Below are 27,565 nucleotides of genomic sequence, written 5' to 3'. Positions count from 1 at the left end.
ATAAAATTATTAATTTAGTTCATTGGCCTAAATTTGAACCGGGAAAATTTATTATATAATAGAAATTATTGATTTATTGAGTATTAATTTATAGAAGTTCTATTGTATAAGGTGGTGCAAATCACTTTGTATGCATACTGATCTGGTTTGTCCTGGATTTTTATGTAATCTCATCTTTATGGCTGGCTACATCTCTAGCACAGATATTATGGAAGTTCTACTTTCCATAAAAAAGGGAAGAAGGAAGAATGTCCAGAAATACCTATTACATTGATGGGGACCAGGAACAATGGAATGTACATGAGATTAATAAACAAGGCAATACATCCATAACCATATGCTAAGCTCCAATCCAAAACTTACAAAAGCTAGACAAATCAGGAGAATTCCAATGTTTCACATCTTCCTGAAGTGCCAAATAATAATGCAACTGTTACAAAATGCTGCTGAGCTCTATATTTACAATATAACCAGCCCTTCCAGAGAAAATAAATGCTCACAAACCTTTTATTTGAGCAGTAGATCTGTCCAAATATAAGAGAAAATGGATAAGAAAAGGAAATTCAGAAAGCTCTTAAAATATTTCTTTACAACTTTAATTCCCAATAAAAACATATGACATTCGCATTATGTATAATAGCCCAAATTAATTTTCATCATAAACCACAGTAACATCAGATATGTTCAATCGTACACCATACCACCTTGTTCATGAATTCCAGAATCATGCATTAAACAGAATATGCAGCCAAATACACCTTCACTCACCCCTTCCAACAAACATTTAAGGTGCAAACAAGCATTCATGGATAACCTATTAAAATAATTTTCAAAGCTAAGTGGAGAGCTGGCAACATAAAATCCATGCATCACATAAAAACTAGTAAATTGCATATGCTAAATTATATAGTCCTTAAAGACAATATTTTGCTGGGTGACATTACTTAAACAGCCTGTATAGTTCCATATAATTTGTTCACAAGAACGAAACCTCCCTCTCTTATCTACGCTCAGTATCCCCTACAGTATGTTACACCAATAATTTCTGACACTGAGTTTTATGACAAGTACCCCATTACTTAAGAGCCCACCCTTTTTTTGGCTGCTAGGAGTATTAATGCTGCTAATCTACTTGCAATATCTAACGAAACCATTCAACGATATGTCCGCTAAAAAAATTCAAAAGAAAAGACTAACGAAGGTCATATAATATAGGCAATGCAAAAAATGCCTACAAGCCAAGCTAGTCGAAAGGAGAAAATGACTATGCTACAAGATACATGAATATAATATTACAAAGATAGCAGCAATATAGATAACATTAGAATGCATGATCTTCCTATATTTTAATACCATGTCTATTAGTATGGTAAGCTCAACAGTCCATTTAATTTCTCAGAAATATTGAAAACACCAAAAAAAAAAAAAAGGACAAGGCATAGTTCTATTATATGAACTCATTATCTCTATTTCTTATTAGATTTTGAGCTTCCTTGCAACTTTTAACTTTTTCTCAATCTAGGGAACATGCCACTCCAAAATACATGCTTTTCACAGCAGTGTCCTGCTCACATAGAACAGCTTGCCATAATTTGGACACAGGCATTCAGATGAATGGGCTTATTTAAAGTTGTTTATTTATAAAATAGCAACCGTGATTTAAATGTGGAATGAAGAAAGAGAATGATAGGGACTAGGGGGAGTCAATGTCTCTCTTTTACACATGTAGTCATGACAAGAAACATACTTGGTATATAATTTTCTTTATAGAAGGTAGAGCTGTTTCAATTAAGTTATTTGATTAGCCCTAGAACTTCCTTATAGTATGTCAATAAGGTATTTATTAACTCGAAAGAAACACAAATACAGCCACATCCTAATACAAATATTGGTTACTAAAACATATAAATACAATAAAAAAAGAGAAAACAAGTTCGAGAAAAAAAAAAGGAGCATGGGAACTCTTACCTCCCATTGCAGGTTAAAATATTATAAGTTCACACTTGCAGCACCAATATCTACAGAAACTTGGATGTAATAAACAACTTATACTTCTCAAACAACTTGGGATGAGAGGTTTGATGTCAAAAGTGTTCCCCGGAAGCCTTCTTCCACATGCTGCACATTCATTTTCTGGTCAGAAAGCTCATCTGTAGAACATCATCAAGCAGGTTAGTACAATGGAAAGCTTTACTTAAAAAGCGCTATAAGCTTATACTAATTTAAAATAAAACTGGCCACATGCCTTACTAAAGTACCAAAACAGGTGAAAGTTCTTAGATTTTATAATTAAAGCACTCATGTCTAGAGTCAATTATCTGCTTTGAGCCACAGCAGAAGTATACTCAATAATTTAGGAACATAACTAGAAACTTTGAATAATATAGAATCCTCATGGCTTTATTGAACATGACATAGACAGTTTGTCTTCATTCAACATATTCACTATTATTTTACAAAAGTGTCCCAGCTTGTAAATGTATTAGTGCAATTGAGCAAACAACATTGTGAGCTTCAATTTAATTTATGCGGTATCATGACCTTTGACTAGTGTTAACTGTTCTCGACAACCTTTAACAACGTTGCTCATCGTGCTCTCTACAATTTCTTTACGACTGATTTTGAAATTTTGAAATCATTTTAAATGTATATTAAAAATATCCACAATGCTTAATTGCTAGCATCACATCATTTCACATAAATCTATTGATATACATTTGTATCAGGAACATCAATATGTCAACATATAGGAAGTAAAATCTTCACAGTAAAGAATATAATATGGCATGCAAATTCTAGACTGCTTAAAGACTCAAAATCAGGATGAGTTATGCAAAGAGAATCAAAGAAAAAGGAATTTCACTAGAGGAAGAAAAAAAAAAAAGAATAAAAGAAAAGACCAGCACAAGAATAAAACTGCTAATTACCAGCTATATCTCGATGCTCATGTATTTCTGAATCTTGCACCCAAAGCTTATCACCAGGGAATATATTCAAGTCTGCAAGAGTAGCACATTCCTGGTCAATTATTCTCTGACCTTTGTGAAGTATCTGGTTTTCTTTAACAACCTGCATATATTGACTTAGTTACATAATGTCCATCCAAACAAAACAAATTTAGACAGGATATCCATAATAGCTCATCTAACAAGCTTTGATGGAATCAATGTGCACGGTGTTGGACAATGAATATCATTGATTATCTAATAGATGCATAACAGAAAAGTAGTAATGTGTTAACTTTGGTGAAAGCAGGTCTGAAAATTTTAAAAAATATAGCGGATTACTGAGAGATTATTTCAAATACAAGTCATATTAAATATTTGCTAAAGAAATCGCATGACATGCAAATATTGTCATACCAAAAAACAAGAAACAAAATTTGAATTACAACTGCTAAATTTTCTTGCTAGATCAAAATCAAAGAAGAAAAATTACAACTTTATGTTCTGCAAATTAACTGGCATTTTTGCTCAAATTAATGAAATTAACATTTCAAGGGCAAAAATTCAAAATACTTTCAGTACAATAGACCATAAGCAACTAGAATTGAGGTGATATAGGCCATGTTTGGTATTAAGGTGTTGTGAAAAAAAGTTGTAGCTATGAAATAGAAGTTGATAGTGTATGATAGATATACTTTTAAATACTAATTTTGACAAAATAATAAAGATATTATAGATTTTGCATCATACAAGTGTGGGATAAAATTAACTTAACTTCTAAAATACAGCATCTTATGTTTACCAAACACTTTAGTGCTGCATAGCTGTTGAGAAACAAAACCAAACAGGGCCATAAAGATAGTGAAGTTTAATGGGAAACCATGTGATAGTATATTTTCGTAATTATTTCAGAAAATCTGCAGTTAGGCATCCAAAAGTTCTCCCAGTACAAATACTATGTAACACTTTCAGAGAGTATAAAATTTTATAACGAATACTGAAAATCAAATTACATATATAATCATATATATGGTCAATATAACTTACCCCAAGAGATTCCCATATCATCATTTTTAACTGGTATATGGATGTTGAAGCAGAAACTTTTAAATTTACGAAACTCCTGGTCTTCCTAGAGCGCTTTGAGGCTCGTCGATCTGGCTCAAACATGGACTCAGATGCCTCCAAAATTGACCTTGGAGCTTCCTTTCCACGTACAAGGAATACAGATATATCCTTGTCACAATAGTTGAGTTTCTGCATCAACTCACAGCTTTCTCTTTCTCCAATGCAATCCTCACATATCTAGTGGAATTGAAAGATACATGAAAAGAGACTAAGCTTGAAAAGAATTATTAAAGTAAATTGTATCAACTAAAAATATATCCCTCATAGATGACATTTGCAAAATAGCAAATAACTTGTAGAAACAGCTTGCCTGTAACAAAAGGATGATGGTAGCTCTTTCGAACATATACCTCCAAGTAGTCAAAGTTTGACTCCCGGAACAATTCAAAATTTGCCATGGCATGATAACAAAAACAAAAGAGTTCAAAACAGTTAAAATTTTGAATTACCTCTGGGAAAGTCCTAACCACAGGCCGTTGGGATTCAATCTCATTATTTTCTTCATCACGAGGACCACAAGGCTCCTCAGACAAAAGGATCTCTTTGCAGGACCCAACCAATTCATTTCCTGCATTATTGCTGAAATCAACTATGACAGATAAGCCTTTCTCCTTGATGCCACCCCACTCTTCACAGAACCATTTCCAGTCATTCTCAGTCACAATTGTCAACCCATCTGTCTAGAATCCAATGACATGGTAAAAGGGAGTAAAAAAGATTATAATATTTGAGCACTCGTACACGTATTGACTCCAATAAGTAAAATAAAATGAAAAAGAATCAAACATCAAACATAACATATGAAAAAGATTCCATATTACGACTGGCAGCTTTCAAGCCAAACCATAAGCTAAAACTTCCACCATATCATGACGCAGATACATATACGAAGTACATACATCACATACTTACCGCAGAACCTTTCTGATAAATAGAACCACGTTTGCAAACCAGGTCAGGAGGCCTTTCAAGTAGTCGTAAATGCTGTTGCATCAAAATTGTATAAAACATATATTAAACAGTCATCATTACGTCTGGGAAAAAATTAGAGGGTAGAAAATGGAAACAACCAAACCATCTTAATTGTGTGTCATCTCTAGATAAAGTTTTAATACCAATTACCATGGTTCATTCCACAAGCTGGAAGCAAGTCATTTAAAACTATTGGTGATGACCATCTTTGAAACAAGTGATATTCCAACAAGTTTGACAACAATTGCATAGAACTCCATTAATTCAGATGATCAAGTTTCAATGTATAAAGGGAGTTGTACACATCAAGTTTCTTTCCACAAGAAAAGGATGAAATATAAAGATAAAAAGAGACTCTATCTGCAGATGAGTCAAGAGTATGATTTATTATAAAAGCACCGGTAAACGAAGATGACAACTAACCTTTTCACATTTAAGTGAATCAATGACACCATCCAGGATTTCTGGTTCAATGGATGAAGCATTTTTTCCACTAGCACTAATGTAGTTTCTCCATTTGGTAAGCCAGGTTGAGGGCAACAAGTAATACTTGCAATCCAAAGACAGTGGAATACTTTTTCCCAAAGCTAGTTTTTCATGATTTTGGCGCTCTTTAAGCTTCCGAGCTCTGCACCAAAGATAACTAAAGTCAGGCAAGTATGTCAAAATTACAGCTAAATAATTAAAATAAGAGCTCTTTTTAAATGACCTTATAGAATCTTCGAGGCATGCCACTTCAGAAAGTGCATCACTGCACTCTGGGCACTCTTCAGAGTCTAAAGGAAAGGTTGAACAACCCAATAGATCGTCGGGCTTTACTTTCATGGCATCTTCATAAATAAAGAGCCAGAGAATCTCTGGAACCAGCAATCGCTTAGCACCACCAGCTTTCTCAGGCATCAACTGCCCATGGGGACACCTAATTGAAGTTGTTGGTCCTCCATCAGCTTCACTGGGAGCATCAAGGTTTTTTCTTCTTGTCCATTGTTGTAGCCTACAAAAACAGAATGATTATCAATACTATAAACCCACCAATAAACGAAGACTAAATAACTCCCAAAAGATATGTGATATCATAATTCCAAAACTCTGACGTCAACTAATTTCAAGACAAAAGGAAAACTTGCTTTGAGATTAAAATTAGTGATGACCTCAGCAAATTTCTGAGTCAAATAGAAACCTCACTGAAATTTCAAATTGATGAAAGGCAAAAGAGAGAGAAAGAGCAAGCATTTGCTAAAGTATTGATTTGAAATAAAAATAAAGCATGTTAAAGGGAAAAGTTTTTTCTTTAGTTTATCGTTTTCAAAAGAAAAGAACATGTAGTTAAACATACTCTATGATTCATGGTTACTTGATTTCCACGACAAGAAAAAGGAAACAAAATAAGGATGCAACAGAAAGATTTGCAGTTATACCATGACTTGGATACATAGTATGTTCCCTCGACAAGCTTCCCTGATAGCACATCATCTGCGAGCCCTTTCAATGATTTTCTTCGATCTCTATAGCTATCAGCACATACCACTGTGTGCGCACCATCAATAAGGCAAGTCATGCAGTAGTCATCATTGGTCAGTGCTGGGACCCCATTGTACTGAATTTACAAGCATTTTACAGCAAGTCATATGTAATAGTTACACAAAAAATACAGAAACAAAAACAGGAAAACAATTCACAGACTTCTTAAGTAATCAGAAGAAATAAAGAATATTCAACCGTAAGAAGGGGTGATGTGAACATGATCCAAAGAACATAACTGGAGAAAAAATCCACATTCGTTTAAGCAAATATAGAATATATATTTTTATTTCAAAAGAATATGTACATACACCGAGAAGGTTAAACCAACAAAGGCGTGATCACATCATTGGCCATAAGATTCTCCCATCCTCCCTGTCGTCCAGGGTCTACTCATTGCTTACAAAAAGTTTCTGATTCTTTTTTCCAATTAGCATTGGTATAGAATTAAGTTTTATAGGTATACAAGTTGTGCACTTTGTACCTCTCCTCTCTCTCCTCTCTCTGTCCTCTAAAACTTCAATAACATTAATTAACAGTAGCAGCTTGGTAGCTCCCTCCCCCAACTCTCTTGCATAGGCACTGACACAATACAGCCAAGAAAAAACTTCTGCGTGTTCAAAAAAAAAAAGGGTATAGAAACGAAAAGGGTGGAGGAAGTAACAAGACAACTCTCACTAACAAATGCACAAAAGCACACAGGCATACAAAAATTCACAACTTGTATCAATTCAACCACAATTTTACATGCTTCCATATGATTAAATTTTAACAGAATTGAAAGCATTCACCACAAGAATAGCCAACTGGAACTTATGAAGAGTTCCAAAAGGACAACAAATTACATATATAAAAGAATGCCATGAAAAAATTCAAAAAAGTAACTTCATACCATTACGAAGACTTCACGCATAATTGGAAGATTTCAAATGTGTAAATACCTTAAAGAACAATTTGTTCCAAGCTTTGGAGGAGATTCGCTTCATGGAGCCAATTTTTGATTCTGGGACTTTCCCGTGCAAGCACTGAATAGATGTATTGTCTAGAGTACTGCAGCAGATTATAAGGCAAAACGTTAAGACTCAAATACCATAGGGACAGGCCTCAAGGTCAATAAGAGAAATGGAATAATATGAGCACCATACAAAGTCTTGAGGTATAAATAACTACCTACCCGGAAAAGCAAACGTCCTTGTCTACAAGAAATGAAGAAGATTTACAAACAAAAAACAAGGAAGCAGGTGAAAATACTTCAAACAATATAAGACGAACTCATACGTACGATGGGAAAATTTTATCAGCCCACTGGCGAAGCCAATCCGAAGAAATCCAATAAAATGGTTCTTCCAGTGATGGAACGGGAGCCTCAGAAAGAAGTGATCGGACTTCCTGTTTCCTTTCTGAAATGCAATCCAGTTCTCTATTCTTCCTTAATTTGAATTGTTCACAACCATCCAAATATGATCTGTTTAATTCTTTTATGTCTTTTCCAAGATGAGATGGAAGGAAAATGTCATCATTGAAAAAAATCATTTCACTTTCTATTTCCATATTGTTGACATCATGAACCACATCTTTCCTTTTGCTATCCTCCTTGTCACGCCGAAGATTATACATCAACATGTACGCATCATTAGATGTGAATCTCTCTACATTACTACCATTATAATATTCTGAAGACGGTAGGTGAACATCAACATGATTTTCATTGGCACCTTCCACTCGTTCTGACACAGGTTGACAAACAACAGGTTCAGAACGAACAACTTTTGAACCAGAACTTGAAGAGCCTTCTCCAAATGGATGATGGCCCAAGTTTGAAACATGTTCATCATCAAATTCCCACCACTGTCCTGTATTCTCATCCTTAATAAGTGCAATGTAGTGACCACTGTTCACAGCAGTTCCTTTGTGAATCAGAACAGCTGACAAGTCATATATCAAATCAAGTTGAGATGGTTCAGATAGTCTCCGCTGCATATTCAGTTCTCCCGGAAAACAAAAGGGAGAAGTGATTTTCTTCTTCATGGTAGTCTACTAGCACAAACAAAAAACACAAAGGAATGGTCAATATATGGACAGATGATGCTGAGAAGATGACAGAGTCCTTAGATAAGGAAGATTGCTCCACAGTAATATGACTACAATAAAAGAATTGATGAACTCTATTATGCACCATGTAAAATCTAGTAATTTCTATACAACAAAGTTAAAGCTGTCAAGAAACCAAATGCAATTTCCTAAGCCAATAAAAGTTTCATTACATGGCATACAGATAAGCCACACATAGTATCATACAATTGTATAAATACGCAAATAAGTTAAGAATATACAACTATACATAATTATTGTCACATGCAACCGGTGAACATACCACAGCAGCAAAAAGATGAGATAGATCCATTTTACCATTCCCAGCTCATCCTATAGTACCTTTGGAAGGAAAACACAGCGCTTAAGCTGAAAGTTAAGAACATCAGGCAGTGAGCGCAGCTTGATGCTACGTGTAGCATCAACTCTTGTTCCACATGAATCACAAAAATATTGATTATCTCCATGAAGCTCTTCCACACTAAGGTAGTCATCTAAACTCTCATCTAAAGTTTTCAAGCCTTTAACATTCAACTCAAGCTCATAAAAGTCTTCCATCTTTGCAGAAGCTTCAGAGTCTCTTCCACATTTTGAGCACCTAAACACAGAAAAGAGAAGTAAGAGCTAAACAATTATGAAAGTTGAAACCATATATTTATAATAACATGCCCCCTCCATTTGAAAACAATGGATTCATTTAACAAGAGACATCAAAATATTTAAATACCCAAAAGGATGACCATATGTAGTCATCATGTACCTTGGGGAACCAGCCTATGCAAATCAAACCAGAAAACATGCAGACAACTGAGAAAAATCTAATGTCAAACAAGGAAATAATATTTAGGGAGACAGCAGTCGTTACTACCAGATGCTTGCATAAACTCCTGACTTATTCATAGTTTATCATTTAAGGTATTTGCAACTACAGATGTGAGGTTAATAACAAAGGATAACAAAAAAGTGAGATTGAAATTTAACTTCAAATCAAGTGTTTTGAATAAATGAAACTAAGGAAAAAAGGCATGAAATTTTTTTTTTGTTTTTGAAAAAATAATATTTATCATGGCCATTATCTTGTTCAGTATCTAGCTTTCTCAAGTTTCTTCATGTGGCATAGGCTGTTGTATTACTTCTCATCAACAAAATGAGGTATAAAAGTCCTTATTATTGCACTTTCCCCACCCGAACAAGCACAAATGTGGGAGCAAAGTACTAATGCAGCATCAATATTAATCAAGCAATACAGAACACAATGCCCAGAATCAAAATCTAAAAATCACAAGAAAAAGCAAAAAGTAGCATTTGAGAAAATCCATTCTTACGTTGTCACATGCGACACACTTCCACGGAAAAGATCTTGAACAATTGTTCTAGCTTTGGAAACATTACAATGGCTTAAACAACGCTCAAGCAAAGAAAGAAGTAATGTCAGAAACTCATGGCTATCCTGTTGAACTCCATTATCTAATTCCAAAGTTTTTATAAATGGAGCTGAGTCAATGAAAGCCCTATTAGAGGCATGCAACTGGGCAAAAAGTCTTGTAAGCTCATCCAACACGGGATGTTGTTTCAAGACATCTGGTTCAACAGAGAAAACACCTTCACGAAATGATTTATTCATGTATAGGCACTGCAGTATGCTATTTGCATAGCAAGTTGCACCCAGATTTGTAAGCCCAGCAGGTGAGGCAGCAGAGACACGAAGATCCTTGCATGGGTCTGGACCAAGAGCTTCAACAATATCTGATACTTTCTGCCACAAGCCAGATTTCCGGCTTCCATTAGGAGGTGGAATCAGTGCACAGAAGCAATTAGGATTATCCTTAGTATTTACACGGCAGCCTTGACAAATTGGCTTTGAAATCTTATACAGCTGTTTTAAATCACCATCAGTTATCTCGCCTGTAGCATGGATTTTCCTACACAAGGCCCAAAAGAAAACAAAAACTATATAGAACAGAACATGGTTGGAAAGCAGAGCATTCAACTTGCATATGGAAACAGAGAAATGCCTGTACCTCAATATTTCAGAAGTTGTATCCACATCAGGTATTGGCCTGTGTCTTTTATTTTTACTCCGTGTGGTTGGTCTGCTCATGTTATAAACAATCAGCTCTGCAGGAATCATTGATAAAAAAGAATTTGTCATATTAATTTCAATCAACGAGGAAGTGAGAGAACATAGAAAACCATCAGGAGATACATATGTACTTTCCCATAAGAATACTTGATAATCAGGTTTCTTCAAGGAACAACAATGCTAACAATTTTATAGAGAACAAAACATAAGACTTTCTTTATTTTTCTTTATTTTTTTTCCGTCATAACATACTATCCTCAAATAAGAACAATAAATTGCAAGTCCACTAAGCATTAATATGTAATGCAAGAGCTGGAGTAGAGAAGACTAAATTATCAGCATTAATGATCAGACAAAGAGCAACAATTTCATCAATTTAAATTAGCAACAAAATTATTGACAGGTGATTACAACACCACACATGCATTTTCGTTGGCAAACTAGTTCTGTTGTATAACAATAACTACCTTTCACAAAAGAGGAGGGGGGGGGGGGGGAAGGCAAATATGGACCAAAACCCTAGAATATAATTAGAGCAAAATGAAATTTCGCATAAGTAATAAAATTTAAAAAATTAAAATCGTCAGAGTAATTCAAGACATTTGATCAAAAAATGTAAGAAAAATTTATAACCTAAAAGCAAGCGAATGCTTTCCTGATATCACAGAAACAAGTACACCAACTTGATTTGGAGGATATTTGAGTATTTTTTTCTCCAGTAACACGACGATTTGCTGTGGTCGTATTAAGATTTCGGAAAAAAGGAGAAGTCGCAGATTTTGAGAGAGGGAACACGGAAGGAGAGAGAAGTCTTCTATGATATTGCTCTTTTTTCTTCTAAATCCTTTTTTAGCTTTAACCAGATGATACGTGAGACAGATAATCTAACGCAGAGCAGCTGACTAATGACTATAGCTTGAGACAGTCTGCTTAATTCCGGCTCGGGTGTTTGGGCTGCTAATAAATAGTCCAGCACAGTATAACTTGCGGTGTTCGATTTTATAAATGAACAATATAAATATTGGGTTCAATCTACGTTAGCCGTTGGATCGAACGAACTGTGTTTGTGTGGTTAGAAAAAATTTAACTACGATTTGAGGAAGTGCATATAACGGCTGGACAACATTGAGATGAATGTATATTTTTTTCGGTTTTGGGGTTTGGGAAATTTACAAGAATAGCCTTAAAATTTTTGCGTTTTTCAATTTTAACTCCCTAAAATTTTTTGTATCATAACTAGCAAAACACCTTATTTTTGGACTAGATTATCCCCATCACTTTCATCAAATTTATAAATGCATGCCACTTTTTCAATTCCAGCACAACTAAATACGGATTTTTATCAACAACTTAACAAACCTTCATCACTCTCAATAAATCAACAAATTCCATTAAACAAACATTGCATAATTGAAGATATAATCATCAATTAGAGAGCTTCTTAAAGTTAGTTTATGCTCTTACACAATGTAAACCATTAATCTATTGATTTTATCAACTAAGTTCGAAATTAAAGTGGGTTTTGTTGCAAATGTTGTTATTTTTCATTCATAAAATAATGTGATTTGTTAAAGTACTTAGTTTGAGTTGAGAAATGAAGAAAAATCATTGAAAACACAAAAAAATTGGGCAAAAAACGAAGCCCAGAACAAGTGAGACAAACACATGTCCCACTACCTGTCTCACCAAATTTAGTGAGACAGGCAGTGGGACTGGTGCCTGTCGCGCATAAACCCACTGATTTTATGGAGTATATCATTTTAGATTTGATTTGTCTCGTCATAAGCTTCGAAACGGTATATTATACGCCTAAAACGGATACATGTAACCCAAGTTATGGCTTTTGAAACATATCTGAAACTTTTAGAAAAATATATCGAAAAATCCAAATTTTCCTTAAAATTTGGAAAAAAATTCCATAGAAACTACTCTCGTTTTTTTTGGTGGCATTGTTTTGCCCATGTCAGGTGCGTAGGAAAAAAGGTCAAAACTCCAAGGCAGCCCCAGAGAAGCTCATGAAAAAGGCCAAAACTAGTGTGATATAGCGTTTGGTTTTGGGGCTCGAGGAGAGAAGTTGGGTTTTTCTCTAAAAGCAATCTGGTTTTTATCTGCCAAAACATTTTTTGGGTTGCAACGAGCCATCACAAACGGTTCCACACAATTGTCGAAAGGTTCTCATAGTTTTTTGGGAAAGTTTTCTAAAAATAAATCGAAAACCTAGTTTTTCTTTGAATTTTGAAAAACATTCCGTACAAACTACTCCGAGGGTTGAAACAGACTCTCATTTTTTCCGATGGTATCGTTTCACCCATGTCAAGATGCGTGCAAAAAAATTGGGTCAAAATTCCAAGGGAGCCCCAGAGAAGCCAATGAAAAATCCCAGAACCAGTGTGTTATAATCTTTGGTTTTGGAGCCTGAGGAGAGAAGTTGGGTTTTTCTCTAAAGGGAATCAAATTTTTTCCCGCCAAAACAATCATTGGGTTAAAGGGAGTTCTTCTAAGTGGTGCCACATTGTTGTCGGGAGGCTTATAGTTTTTTGAGAATTTATTCCAAAAAAGGCGAAAAGATTAGTTTTTCTTTGAATTTTGATAAAAATTCAGCCAAAACTGCTGTGCTGCTCCAAATGGACTCTTGTTTTTTCCAATGGCATCGTCTCCCCTGTGGGAAGGCTCGTGCGAAACACCAGGTCAAAATTCCAAGGCAACCCCATAGAGGCCCATGAAAAAGGCCAAAACCAGTGTGTAGTAACCTTTGTCTTTAGGGTCTAAGGAGAAAAGTTGAGTTTTTCTCTAAAAGCAACCTAGTTTTTCCCCGTCAAAATATTCTTTGGGTCATAGGGAGTGTCCAAAGTAGTGCCACACTGCAATCGGGAGGCTCTTATAGTTTTTTGAGAATTTATTCCAAAAAGAAGTTGAAACACAAGTTTTCTTTGAATTTTAGAAAACAATCATGCCAAAACTACTCCGGGGCTCCAAATGAACTCTTGGTTTTTTCCTTGGCATCGTGTCGCATGTGGGAAGGTGCATGTAGTAAATCGGGTCAGAATTCCATGGCAGCCCCTGAGATACCTATGAAAAAGGCAAAACTAGTGCGTTATAGCCTTTGGATTTGGGGCTCTAGGAGAGAAATTGAGTTTTTCTCCAAAAGCAACCCGATTTTTCCTTGCCAAAACATTCCTTGGGTTGTAGGAATGGCAAAATGTCGGGTCGGGCTCGGGCTTGGCCAAGCCCTACCCGACCCGATCAAAAGAAATTTGAAGCCCGACCCTAAAAAAGCCCAAACACTATTTAGTTAGGGTCAGGCCGAGCCCGACCCGAATCGGGCCAACATCGGGTCGGGCCCAATCCGACCCTACCAAAATAGTTAACCCCACAATTCAATTTCCATTTCCCACCATCATTTCAACCAATTTGGCAGTTACTCAACCATTTCAAACACAATTCAATCCACTTTCCACAACCATTTCAATCAATTCCACAACTATTTCAATCAATTCCACAACTATTTCAACCCCACACACAAATCAATTCCAAAATCCAACATGAAAAACACACAATGCAATTAAATTAAAAACACACAATGTAATTTCACAACCATTTTACCCATACACAATTCAATTCAACAACCCAACATAAAAAATAAAAAATAAAAAACTCATGTCTTATATAAATAAAAACACAATGCAATTAAATTAAAAACACACAATGTAATTCAACAACCATTTTAGTCATACACAATTCAATTCAACAACACAACATAAAAAATAAAATAAAAAACTCATGTCTTATACAAATAAAAATACAATGCAATTAAATTAAAAACACACAATGTGTGATGTTGTGAGGATGTGTTGTGTGCGTGTGTTAACTTGTGTTAGTTTTTTTTTTAAATAGGGTCGGGTTGGGTCGGCATTAAGCCTGACCCTGACCCTAAATTTGTTCGGGCCTTAAAATCTTGGCCCTAATCCGACCTTAAAATTGAAAATTTGGGCCAAAGCCCTAAAAATTAGGGTCAGGTCAATCGGGCTAAAAATAGGGTCGGGCTATATTGCCAAGCCTATTGGGTTGTAGGGAATGCTCCTAAATGGTACTACATCGTTTTTGGGAGGTTCTCCTAGTTTTTTGGAAATTTATTAAAAAAACGAGAGTCCGTTTAGAGCCCCGGAGTAGTTTGGGCAGAATTTATTTCAAATCTCAAAGAAAAACAAGTTTTTACGGCCTATTTTTGAAATAAATTCCCAAAAAACTATCAAAGCCTCCCCACGAGGGTGGAAAAATGCTTTAGAGCACTCTTGCCAGCCCAAGGAATATCCCAATGGAGAAAAAACGGGCTGCTTTTGGAGAAAAACCCAACTTCTCTTCTCGGGCCCCAAAGCCAAAGGCTATAACACACTGGTTTTAGTTTTTTTCATGGGCCTCCTTGGGGTTGCCTTGGAATTTTGGCCCGGTTTTTTGCATGGACCTTCCCGCAGGCAACACGATGCCATAAAAAAAACGATAGTCTATTTGGAGCGCTAGAGTAGTTTTTGCGGAATTTATTCCAAAATTCAAAGAAAAATCACTTTTTTCGGCCTATTTTTGGAATAAATTTCTAAAAAACTATCTGAGCCTCTTTACAGGGGTGACAAAACACTTGAGAGCACTCCTGCCGACTCAAGGAATGTCCTAGGGGAGAAAAACCGGGCTGCGTTTGGAGAAAAACCCAAACTTCTCTCCTCAGCCCCCAAAGCCGAAGGCTATAGCACACCGATTTTGGTTCTTTTCATGGGCCTCCCTAAGGCTGCCTTGGAATTTTGGCCTGTATTTTACCTTAAACCTTTCCGCAGGTTTGAGGTAAAATCGGTGTGCCAGAGTAGTTTTGGCAGAATTTATTCTAAAATTCAAAGAAAAATTGATTTTTTTGGCCTATTTTTGAAATAAATTCCCAAAAAACTATCAGAGCCTCCCCACGGTAGTGCCAAAACGCTTGGGAGCACTCCTGCTTGCCTAAGGAATGTTCCAGGGGAGAAAAATTGAGCTGCTTTTGGAGAAAAACACAACTTCTCTCCTTCGATCGCAAAGCCAAAGGTTATAGCACACCAGTTTTAGTCCTTTTCATAAGCCTCCCTGGAATGTTTGCCCGATTTTTGGTACGCACCTTCCTACGGGCGACATGCTGCTACTGAAAAAATCGGGCGTCCATTTGGAGCGCTGGAGTAGTTTTTTCAAAATTTATTCCAAAATGCAAAGAAAATTTGGTTTTTTTTTGTTTATTTTTGGAATAAATTCCACAAAACTATCAGAGTCTCCCAACAACGGTGGGAAAACACTTAGGAACACACCTACCAGCCAAAGAAATGTCATAAGGGAGAAAAACCAAGCAGCTGTTGGAGAAATATCCCATTTCTCACCTTGGGCCCCAAAGCAAATGTTATAGCACACCAGTTTTGGTTCTTTCCATGGGCCTCCCTTGGGTTGCCTGGGAATTTTGGCCCGGTTTGTTGTACGCACCATCCTATAGGCGACGCGATGCCACAAAAAAAGGAGTCCATTTAGAGAGCCGGAGTAGTTTTGGCGGAATTTATTCCAAAATTCATGAAAAATCAGTTTTTTCGGCCTATTTTTAGAAAAACTTCCCAAAATACTATTAGAGCCTCCCCAGTCCCCACAGGGGTGGCAAAATGCTTGGGAGCACTCCCGCCGGTCCTAGGAATGTCCCAAGTGAGAAAAACCCAGTTGTTTTTGGAGAAAAAACCCAACTTCTCTGCTCGGGCGCCAAAGCCAAAGGCTATAGCACACCGGTTTTGGTTCTTTTCATGGGCCTCCTTGGGGTTGCCTTGGAATTTTGGCCTACTTTTTTGCACGCACCTTCTCGCGGGCGACACGTTGCCACCGAAAATAACGAGAGTCCATTTAGTGCTCCAAAGTAGTTTTTGCGGTATTTATTCCAAAATTCAAAGAAAAATAAGTTTTTTCGGCCTATTTTAGGAATAAATTCTTAAATACTCCCCACAGGGGTGGCAAAGTGCTTGGGGCACTCCCGCCAGTCTAACCAATGTCCGAGGGGAGAAAACCCTGGCTGCTTTTGGAGAAAAATCAAACTTCGCTCATCGGGCCCCAAAGGCCAAAGGGTGTAGCGCACCAGTTTTGGCCCTTTCCATGGGCCTCCCTGGGGCTGCTTTGGAATTTGGCTCGGTCTTTTGCATACACCTTCCTGCCGCTGACGCAATACCACCGTAAAAAAATGAGAGTCCATTTGGAGCCCTGGAGTAGTTTTGGCATAATTTATTCCAAAATGCTAAGAAAAACAAGTTTTTTCAGTTTTAGAATAAATTCCCCAAAAACTATCAGAACCTCCCAAAGGTGATGAGAAAACACTTGGAAGTAGTCATGCCAGCCCAAGGAATGCCCTAAGGGAGAAAAACCAAGCTGCTGTTGGAGAAAAATCCAACTGCTCTCGTTGGACTCCAAAGCAAAGGTTATAACACACCATTTTTGGTTCTTTTCATGGGCCTCCCTTGGGCTGCCTTGGAATTTTGGCTCAGTTTGTTGTATGCACCATCCCACGGGCAATGCGATGCCATGGGAAAAATCAAGAGTCCATTTGGAGCGCCGGAGTAGTTTTCCGCGGGCACACGGAGGCCCCTCTCAAAGTCTCACCCCATTCCGAGTCCGGCGGACGAACTTCGCCGGCCCGTCCCCCCCACCAAGGCTATAGCCCACCCGTTTTTTGGCCATTTTTCCGCTGGGGGCTTTTGGCACCCCGACCTTCGGGCGCTTATTTTTGGGCGCGGCTGTGTCCGCGGCCTATTTTTGGCACACGGAGGCCCCTCGCAAAGTCTCGCCCCATTCCGAGTCCGGCGGACGAACTTCGCCCGCCCCCCCCACCAAGGCTATAGCCCACCCGTTTTTTGGCCATTTTTCCGCTGGGGGCTTTTGGCACCCCGACCTGCGGGTGCTTATTTTTGGGCGCGGCTGTGTCCGCGGCCTATTTTTGGCACATGGAGGCCCCTCGTAAAGTCTCACCCCATTCCGAGTCCGGCGGACGAACTTCGCCCGCCCCCCCACCAAGGCTATAGCCCACCCGTTTTTTGGCCATTTTTCCGCTGGGGGCTTTTGGCACCCCGACCTTCGGGCGCGGCTGTGCCCGCGGCCTATTTTTGGCACACGGAGGACCCTCGCAAAGTCTCGCCCCATTCCGAGTCCGGCGGACGAACTTCGCCCCCCCCCCAAGGCTATAGCCCACCCGTTTTTTGGCCATTTTCCGCTGGGGGATTTTGGCACCCCGACCGTCGGGCTCGGCTGTGCCCGCAGACTATTTTTGGCACACGGAGGACCCTCGCAAAGTCTCGCCCCATTCCGAGTCCGGCGGACGAACTTCGCCCGCCCCCCCCCACCAAGGCTATAGCCCACCCGTTTTTTGGCCATTTTTCCGCTGGGGGCTTTTGGCACCCCGACCTTCGGGTGCTTATTTTTGGGCGCGGCTGTGCCCGCGACTCCCCGCGGGCACACGGAGGCCCCTCGCAAAGTCTCGCCCCATTCCGAGTCCGGCGGACGAACTTCGCCTGCCCCCCCAACCAAGGCTATAGCCCACCCGTTTTTTGGCCATTTTTCCGCTGGGGGCTTTTGGCACCCCGTCCTTCGGGCGCATATTTTTAGGCGCGGCTTTGCCCGCGGCTTATTTTTGGCACCCCGAGGCCCCTCGCAAAGTCTCGCCCCATTCCGAGTCCGGCGGACGAACTTCGCCCGCGCCCCCCACCAAGGCTATAGCCCACCCGTTTTTTGGCCATTTTTCCGCTGGGGGGTTTTGGCACCACGACCTTCGGGCGCTTATTTTTGGGCGCGGCTTTGCCCGCGGCTTATTTTTGGCACCCCGAGGCCCCTCGCAAAGTCTCGCCCCATTCCGAGTCCGGCGGACGAACTTCGCCCGCGCCCCCCACCAAGGCTATAGCCCACCCGTTTTTTGGCCATTTTTCCGCTGGGGGGTTTTGGCACCACGACCTTCGGGCGCTTATTTTTGGGCGCGGCTTTGCCCGCGGCTTATTTTTGGCACCCCGAGGCCCCTCGCAAAGTCTCGCCCCATTCCGAGTCCGGCGGACGAACTTCGCCCGCGCCCCCCACCAAGGCTATAGCCCACCCGTTTTTTGGCCATTTTTCCGCTGGGGGGTTTTGGCACCACGACCTTCGGGCGCTTATTTTTGGGCGCGGCTTTGCCCGCGGCTTATTTTTGGCACCCCGAGGCCCCTCGCAAAGTCTCGCCCCATTCCGAGTCCGGCGGACGAACTTCGCCCGCGCCCCCCACCAAGGCTATAGCCCACCCGTTTTTTGGCCATTTTTCCGCTGGGGGGTTTTGGCACCACGACCTTCGGGCGCTTATTTTTGGGCGCGGCTTTGCCCGCGGCTTATTTTTGGCACCCCGAGGCCCCTCGCAAAGTCTCGCCCCATTCCGAGTCCGGCGGACGAACTTCGCCCGCGCCCCCCACCAAGGCTATAGCCCACCCGTTTTTTGGCCATTTTTCCGCTGGGGGGTTTTGGCACCACGACCTTCGGGCGCTTATTTTTGGGCGCGGCTTTGCCCGCGGCTTATTTTTGGCACCCCGAGGCCCCTCGCAAAGTCTCGCCCCATTCCGAGTCCGGCGGACGAACTTCGCCCGCGCCCCCCACCAAGGCTATAGCCCACCCGTTTTTTGGCCATTTTTCCGCTGGGGGGTTTTGGCACCACGACCTTCGGGCGCTTATTTTTGGGCGCGGCTTTGCCCGCGGCTTATTTTTGGCACCCCGAGGCCCCTCGCAAAGTCTCGCCCCATTCCGAGTCCGGCGGACGAACTTCGCCCGCGCCCCCCACCAAGGCTATAGCCCACCCGTTTTTTGGCCATTTTTCCGCTGGGGGGTTTTGGCACCACGACCTTCGGGCGCTTATTTTTGGGCGCGGCTTTGCCCGCGGCTTATTTTTGGCACCCCGAGGCCCCTCGCAAAGTCTCGCCCCATTCCGAGTCCGGCGGACGAACTTCGCCCGCGCCCCCCACCAAGGCTATAGCCCACCCGTTTTTTGGCCATTTTTCCGCTGGGGGGTTTTGGCACCACGACCTTCGGGCGCTTATTTTTGGGCGCGGCTTTGCCCGCGGCTTATTTTTGGCACCCCGAGGCCCCTCGCAAAGTCTCGCCCCATTCCGAGTCCGGCGGACGAACTTCGCCCGCGCCCCCCACCAAGGCTATAGCCCACCCGTTTTTTGGCCATTTTTCCGCTGGGGGGTTTTGGCACCACGACCTTCGGGCGCTTATTTTTGGGCGCGGCTTTGCCCGCGGCTTATTTTTGGCACCCCGAGGCCCCTCGCAAAGTCTCGCCCCATTCCGAGTCCGGCGGACGAACTTCGCCCGCGCCCCCCACCAAGGCTATAGCCCACCCGTTTTTTGGCCATTTTTCCGCTGGGGGGTTTTGGCACCACGACCTTCGGGCGCTTATTTTTGGGCGCGGCTTTGCCCGCGGCTTATTTTTGGCACCCCGAGGCCCCTCGCAAAGTCTCGCCCCATTCCGAGTCCGGCGGACGAACTTCGCCCGCGCCCCCCACCAAGGCTATAGCCCACCCGTTTTTTGGCCATTTTTCCGCTGGGGGGTTTTGGCACCACGACCTTCGGGCGCTTATTTTTGGGCGCGGCTTTGCCCGCGGCTTATTTTTGGCACCCCGAGGCCCCTCGCAAAGTCTCGCCCCATTCCGAGTCCGGCGGACGAACTTCGCCCGCGCCCCCCACCAAGGCTATAGCCCACCCGTTTTTTGGCCATTTTTCCGCTGGGGGGTTTTGGCACCACGACCTTCGGGCGCTTATTTTTGGGCGCGGCTTTGCCCGCGGCTTATTTTTGGCACCCCGAGGCCCCTCGCAAAGTCTCGCCCCATTCCGAGTCCGGCGGACGAACTTCGCCCGCGCCCCCCACCAAGGCTATAGCCCACCCGTTTTTTGGCCATTTTTCCGCTGGGGGGTTTTGGCACCACGACCTTCGGGCGCTTATTTTTGGGCGCGGCTTTGCCCGCGGCTTATTTTTGGCACCCCGAGGCCCCTCGCAAAGTCTCGCCCCATTCCGAGTCCGGCGGACGAACTTCGCCCGCGCCCCCCACCAAGGCTATAGCCCACCCGTTTTTTGGCCATTTTTCCGCTGGGGGGTTTTGGCACCACGACCTTCGGGCGCTTATTTTTGGGCGCGGCTTTGCCCGCGGCTTATTTTTGGCACCCCGAGGCCCCTCGCAAAGTCTCGCCCCATTCCGAGTCCGGCGGACGAACTTCGCCCGCGCCCCCCACCAAGGCTATAGCCCACCCGTTTTTTGGCCATTTTTCCGCTGGGGGGTTTTGGCACCACGACCTTCGGGCGCTTATTTTTGGGCGCGGCTTTGCCCGCGGCTTATTTTTGGCACCCCGAGGCCCCTCGCAAAGTCTCGCCCCATTCCGAGTCCGGCGGACGAACTTCGCCCGCGCCCCCCACCAAGGCTATAGCCCACCCGTTTTTTGGCCATTTTTCCGCTGGGGGGTTTTGGCACCACGACCTTCGGGCGCTTATTTTTGGGCGCGGCTTTGCCCGCGGCTTATTTTTGGCACCCCGAGGCCCCTCGCAAAGTCTCGCCCCATTCCGAGTCCGGCGGACGAACTTCGCCCGCGCCCCCCACCAAGGCTATAGCCCACCCGTTTTTTGGCCATTTTTCCGCTGGGGGGTTTTGGCACCACGACCTTCGGGCGCTTATTTTTGGGCGCGGCTTTGCCCGCGGCTTATTTTTGGCACCCCGAGGCCCCTCGCAAAGTCTCGCCCCATTCCGAGTCCGGCGGACGAACTTCGCCCGCGCCCCCCACCAAGGCTATAGCCCACCCGTTTTTTGGCCATTTTTCCGCTGGGGGGTTTTGGCACCACGACCTTCGGGCGCTTATTTTTGGGCGCGGCTTTGCCCGCGGCTTATTTTTGGCACCCCGAGGCCCCTCGCAAAGTCTCGCCCCATTCCGAGTCCGGCGGACGAACTTCGCCCGCGCCCCCCACCAAGGCTATAGCCCACCCGTTTTTTGGCCATTTTTCCGCTGGGGGGTTTTGGCACCACGACCTTCGGGCGCTTATTTTTGGGCGCGGCTTTGCCCGCGGCTTATTTTTGGCACCCCGAGGCCCCTCGCAAAGTCTCGCCCCATTCCGAGTCCGGCGGACGAACTTCGCCCGCGCCCCCCACCAAGGCTATAGCCCACCCGTTTTTTGGCCATTTTTCCGCTGGGGGGTTTTGGCACCACGACCTTCGGGCGCTTATTTTTGGGCGCGGCTTTGCCCGCGGCTTATTTTTGGCACCCCGAGGCCCCTCGCAAAGTCTCGCCCCATTCCGAGTCCGGCGGACGAACTTCGCCCGCGCCCCCCACCAAGGCTATAGCCCACCCGTTTTTTGGCCATTTTTCCGCTGGGGGGTTTTGGCACCACGACCTTCGGGCGCTTATTTTTGGGCGCGGCTTTGCCCGCGGCTTATTTTTGGCACCCCGAGGCCCCTCGCAAAGTCTCGCCCCATTCCGAGTCCGGCGGACGAACTTCGCCCGCGCCCCCCACCAAGGCTATAGCCCACCCGTTTTTTGGCCATTTTTCCGCTGGGGGGTTTTGGCACCACGACCTTCGGGCGCTTATTTTTGGGCGCGGCTTTGCCCGCGGCTTATTTTTGGCACCCCGAGGCCCCTCGCAAAGTCTCGCCCCATTCCGAGTCCGGCGGACGAACTTCGCCCGCGCCCCCCACCAAGGCTATAGCCCACCCGTTTTTTGGCCATTTTTCCGCTGGGGGGTTTTGGCACCACGACCTTCGGGCGCTTATTTTTGGGCGCGGCTTTGCCCGCGGCTTATTTTTGGCACCCCGAGGCCCCTCGCAAAGTCTCGCCCCATTCCGAGTCCGGCGGACGAACTTCGCCCGCGCCCCCCACCAAGGCTATAGCCCACCCGTTTTTTGGCCATTTTTCCGCTGGGGGGTTTTGGCACCACGACCTTCGGGCGCTTATTTTTGGGCGCGGCTTTGCCCGCGGCTTATTTTTGGCACCCCGAGGCCCCTCGCAAAGTCTCGCCCCATTCCGAGTCCGGCGGACGAACTTCGCCCGCGCCCCCCACCAAGGCTATAGCCCACCCGTTTTTTGGCCATTTTTCCGCTGGGGGGTTTTGGCACCACGACCTTCGGGCGCTTATTTTTGGGCGCGGCTTTGCCCGCGGCTTATTTTTGGCACCCCGAGGCCCCTCGCAAAGTCTCGCCCCATTCCGAGTCCGGCGGACGAACTTCGCCCGCGCCCCCCACCAAGGCTATAGCCCACCCGTTTTTTGGCCATTTTTCCGCTGGGGGGTTTTGGCACCACGACCTTCGGGCGCTTATTTTTGGGCGCGGCTTTGCCCGCGGCTTATTTTTGGCACCCCGAGGCCCCTCGCAAAGTCTCGCCCCATTCCGAGTCCGGCGGACGAACTTCGCCCGCGCCCCCCACCAAGGCTATAGCCCACCCGTTTTTTGGCCATTTTTCCGCTGGGGGGTTTTGGCACCACGACCTTCGGGCGCTTATTTTTGGGCGCGGCTTTGCCCGCGGCTTATTTTTGGCACCCCGAGGCCCCTCGCAAAGTCTCGCCCCATTCCGAGTCCGGCGGACGAACTTCGCCCGCGCCCCCCACCAAGGCTATAGCCCACCCGTTTTTTGGCCATTTTTCCGCTGGGGGGTTTTGGCACCACGACCTTCGGGCGCTTATTTTTGGGCGCGGCTTTGCCCGCGGCTTATTTTTGGCACCCCGAGGCCCCTCGCAAAGTCTCGCCCCATTCCGAGTCCGGCGGACGAACTTCGCCCGCGCCCCCCACCAAGGCTATAGCCCACCCGTTTTTTGGCCATTTTTCCGCTGGGGGGTTTTGGCACCACGACCTTCGGGCGCTTATTTTTGGGCGCGGCTTTGCCCGCGGCTTATTTTTGGCACCCCGAGGCCCCTCGCAAAGTCTCGCCCCATTCCGAGTCCGGCGGACGAACTTCGCCCGCGCCCCCCACCAAGGCTATAGCCCACCCGTTTTTTGGCCATTTTTCCGCTGGGGGGTTTTGGCACCACGACCTTCGGGCGCTTATTTTTGGGCGCGGCTTTGCCCGCGGCTTATTTTTGGCACCCCGAGGCCCCTCGCAAAGTCTCGCCCCATTCCGAGTCCGGCGGACGAACTTCGCCCGCGCCCCCCACCAAGGCTATAGCCCACCCGTTTTTTGGCCATTTTTCCGCTGGGGGGTTTTGGCACCACGACCTTCGGGCGCTTATTTTTGGGCGCGGCTTTGCCCGCGGCTTATTTTTGGCACCCCGAGGCCCCTCGCAAAGTCTCGCCCCATTCCGAGTCCGGCGGACGAACTTCGCCCGCGCCCCCCACCAAGGCTATAGCCCACCCGTTTTTTGGCCATTTTTCCGCTGGGGGGTTTTGGCACCACGACCTTCGGGCGCTTATTTTTGGGCGCGGCTTTGCCCGCGGCTTATTTTTGGCACCCCGAGGCCCCTCGCAAAGTCTCGCCCCATTCCGAGTCCGGCGGACGAACTTCGCCCGCGCCCCCCACCAAGGCTATAGCCCACCCGTTTTTTGGCCATTTTTCCGCTGGGGGGTTTTGGCACCACGACCTTCGGGCGCTTATTTTTGGGCGCGGCTTTGCCCGCGGCTTATTTTTGGCACCCCGAGGCCCCTCGCAAAGTCTCGCCCCATTCCGAGTCCGGCGGACGAACTTCGCCCGCGCCCCCCACCAAGGCTATAGCCCACCCGTTTTTTGGCCATTTTTCCGCTGGGGGGTTTTGGCACCACGACCTTCGGGCGCTTATTTTTGGGCGCGGCTTTGCCCGCGGCTTATTTTTGGCACCCCGAGGCCCCTCGCAAAGTCTCGCCCCATTCCGAGTCCGGCGGACGAACTTCGCCCGCGCCCCCCACCAAGGCTATAGCCCACCCGTTTTTTGGCCATTTTTCCGCTGGGGGGTTTTGGCACCACGACCTTCGGGCGCTTATTTTTGGGCGCGGCTTTGCCCGCGGCTTATTTTTGGCACCCCGAGGCCCCTCGCAAAGTCTCGCCCCATTCCGAGTCCGGCGGACGAACTTCGCCCGCGCCCCCCACCAAGGCTATAGCCCACCCGTTTTTTGGCCATTTTTCCGCTGGGGGGTTTTGGCACCACGACCTTCGGGCGCTTATTTTTGGGCGCGGCTTTGCCCGCGGCTTATTTTTGGCACCCCGAGGCCCCTCGCAAAGTCTCGCCCCATTCCGAGTCCGGCGGACGAACTTCGCCCGCGCCCCCCACCAAGGCTATAGCCCACCCGTTTTTTGGCCATTTTTCCGCTGGGGGGTTTTGGCACCACGACCTTCGGGCGCTTATTTTTGGGCGCGGCTTTGCCCGCGGCTTATTTTTGGCACCCCGAGGCCCCTCGCAAAGTCTCGCCCCATTCCGAGTCCGGCGGACGAACTTCGCCCGCGCCCCCCACCAAGGCTATAGCCCACCCGTTTTTTGGCCATTTTTCCGCTGGGGGGTTTTGGCACCACGACCTTCGGGCGCTTATTTTTGGGCGCGGCTTTGCCCGCGGCTTATTTTTGGCACCCCGAGGCCCCTCGCAAAGTCTCGCCCCATTCCGAGTCCGGCGGACGAACTTCGCCCGCGCCCCCCACCAAGGCTATAGCCCACCCGTTTTTTGGCCATTTTTCCGCTGGGGGGTTTTGGCACCACGACCTTCGGGCGCTTATTTTTGGGCGCGGCTTTGCCCGCGGCTTATTTTTGGCACCCCGAGGCCCCTCGCAAAGTCTCGCCCCATTCCGAGTCCGGCGGACGAACTTCGCCCGCGCCCCCCACCAAGGCTATAGCCCACCCGTTTTTTGGCCATTTTTCCGCTGGGGGGTTTTGGCACCACGACCTTCGGGCGCTTATTTTTGGGCGCGGCTTTGCCCGCGGCTTATTTTTGGCACCCCGAGGCCCCTCGCAAAGTCTCGCCCCATTCCGAGTCCGGCGGACGAACTTCGCCCGCGCCCCCCACCAAGGCTATAGCCCACCCGTTTTTTGGCCATTTTTCCGCTGGGGGGTTTTGGCACCACGACCTTCGGGCGCTTATTTTTGGGCGCGGCTTTGCCCGCGGCTTATTTTTGGCACCCCGAGGCCCCTCGCAAAGTCTCGCCCCATTCCGAGTCCGGCGGACGAACTTCGCCCGCGCCCCCCACCAAGGCTATAGCCCACCCGTTTTTTGGCCATTTTTCCGCTGGGGGGTTTTGGCACCACGACCTTCGGGCGCTTATTTTTGGGCGCGGCTTTGCCCGCGGCTTATTTTTGGCACCCCGAGGCCCCTCGCAAAGTCTCGCCCCATTCCGAGTCCGGCGGACGAACTTCGCCCGCGCCCCCCACCAAGGCTATAGCCCACCCGTTTTTTGGCCATTTTTCCGCTGGGGGGTTTTGGCACCACGACCTTCGGGCGCTTATTTTTGGGCGCGGCTTTGCCCGCGGCTTATTTTTGGCACCCCGAGGCCCCTCGCAAAGTCTCGCCCCATTCCGAGTCCGGCGGACGAACTTCGCCCGCGCCCCCCACCAAGGCTATAGCCCACCCGTTTTTTGGCCATTTTTCCGCTGGGGGGTTTTGGCACCACGACCTTCGGGCGCTTATTTTTGGGCGCGGCTTTGCCCGCGGCTTATTTTTGGCACCCCGAGGCCCCTCGCAAAGTCTCGCCCCATTCCGAGTCCGGCGGACGAACTTCGCCCGCGCCCCCCACCAAGGCTATAGCCCACCCGTTTTTTGGCCATTTTTCCGCTGGGGGGTTTTGGCACCACGACCTTCGGGCGCTTATTTTTGGGCGCGGCTTTGCCCGCGGCTTATTTTTGGCACCCCGAGGCCCCTCGCAAAGTCTCGCCCCATTCCGAGTCCGGCGGACGAACTTCGCCCGCGCCCCCCACCAAGGCTATAGCCCACCCGTTTTTTGGCCATTTTTCCGCTGGGGGGTTTTGGCACCACGACCTTCGGGCGCTTATTTTTGGGCGCGGCTTTGCCCGCGGCTTATTTTTGGCACCCCGAGGCCCCTCGCAAAGTCTCGCCCCATTCCGAGTCCGGCGGACGAACTTCGCCCGCGCCCCCCACCAAGGCTATAGCCCACCCGTTTTTTGGCCATTTTTCCGCTGGGGGGTTTTGGCACCACGACCTTCGGGCGCTTATTTTTGGGCGCGGCTTTGCCCGCGGCTTATTTTTGGCACCCCGAGGCCCCTCGCAAAGTCTCGCCCCATTCCGAGTCCGGCGGACGAACTTCGCCCGCGCCCCCCACCAAGGCTATAGCCCACCCGTTTTTTGGCCATTTTTCCGCTGGGGGGTTTTGGCACCACGACCTTCGGGCGCTTATTTTTGGGCGCGGCTTTGCCCGCGGCTTATTTTTGGCACCCCGAGGCCCCTCGCAAAGTCTCGCCCCATTCCGAGTCCGGCGGACGAACTTCGCCCGCGCCCCCCACCAAGGCTATAGCCCACCCGTTTTTTGGCCATTTTTCCGCTGGGGGGTTTTGGCACCACGACCTTCGGGCGCTTATTTTTGGGCGCGGCTTTGCCCGCGGCTTATTTTTGGCACCCCGAGGCCCCTCGCAAAGTCTCGCCCCATTCCGAGTCCGGCGGACGAACTTCGCCCGCGCCCCCCACCAAGGCTATAGCCCACCCGTTTTTTGGCCATTTTTCCGCTGGGGGGTTTTGGCACCACGACCTTCGGGCGCTTATTTTTGGGCGCGGCTTTGCCCGCGGCTTATTTTTGGCACCCCGAGGCCCCTCGCAAAGTCTCGCCCCATTCCGAGTCCGGCGGACGAACTTCGCCCGCGCCCCCCACCAAGGCTATAGCCCACCCGTTTTTTGGCCATTTTTCC

The 27,565-nt window shown here is 46.4% G+C and overlaps 1 protein-coding gene across 3 annotated transcripts; it reads right to left on the bottom strand.

Annotated features, from left to right (window-relative positions):
* Positions 1-249: 249 nt before the first annotated feature.
* On the bottom strand, positions 250-11,731 carry LOC102606664 (ubiquitin carboxyl-terminal hydrolase 26). Of its 3 annotated transcripts, none has more exons than XM_025100691.2 (15): positions 11,374-11,728; positions 10,679-10,775; positions 9,983-10,579; positions 9,000-9,255; positions 7,849-8,600; positions 7,508-7,616; positions 6,464-6,642; positions 5,755-6,039; positions 5,469-5,673; positions 4,986-5,057; positions 4,523-4,753; positions 3,993-4,250; positions 2,928-3,069; positions 1,969-2,118; positions 250-524 (listed from the first exon to the last, which is right to left on the bottom strand). In XM_025100691.2, the coding sequence occupies exons 2-14, from the start codon at positions 10,756-10,758 to the stop codon at positions 1,982-1,984; spliced, it is 3,303 nt and encodes a 1,100-aa protein (XP_024956459.2). In that variant the 5' UTR covers positions 10,759-10,775; positions 11,374-11,728; the 3' UTR covers positions 250-524; positions 1,969-1,981. The 3 variants fall into 3 exon arrangements, with proteins under 3 accessions (XP_024956459.2, XP_006483668.2, XP_006483669.2); XM_006483605.3 differs by having other exon boundaries at positions 1,969-2,150; positions 11,374-11,726; XM_006483606.4 differs by lacking the exons at positions 250-524; positions 1,969-2,118; positions 2,928-3,069 and adding an exon at positions 3,095-3,769 and having other exon boundaries at positions 11,374-11,731.
* Between the last annotated feature and the right edge of the window lie 15,834 nt (positions 11,732-27,565).

This window comes from Citrus sinensis, chromosome 1 (genome assembly GCF_022201045.2).
Source record: "Citrus sinensis cultivar Valencia sweet orange chromosome 1, DVS_A1.0, whole genome shotgun sequence".
In the NCBI taxonomy this organism is placed as follows: Eukaryota; Viridiplantae; Streptophyta; class Magnoliopsida; order Sapindales; family Rutaceae; genus Citrus; species Citrus sinensis.
This window is presented reverse-complemented; position numbering and strand designations above follow the sequence as displayed.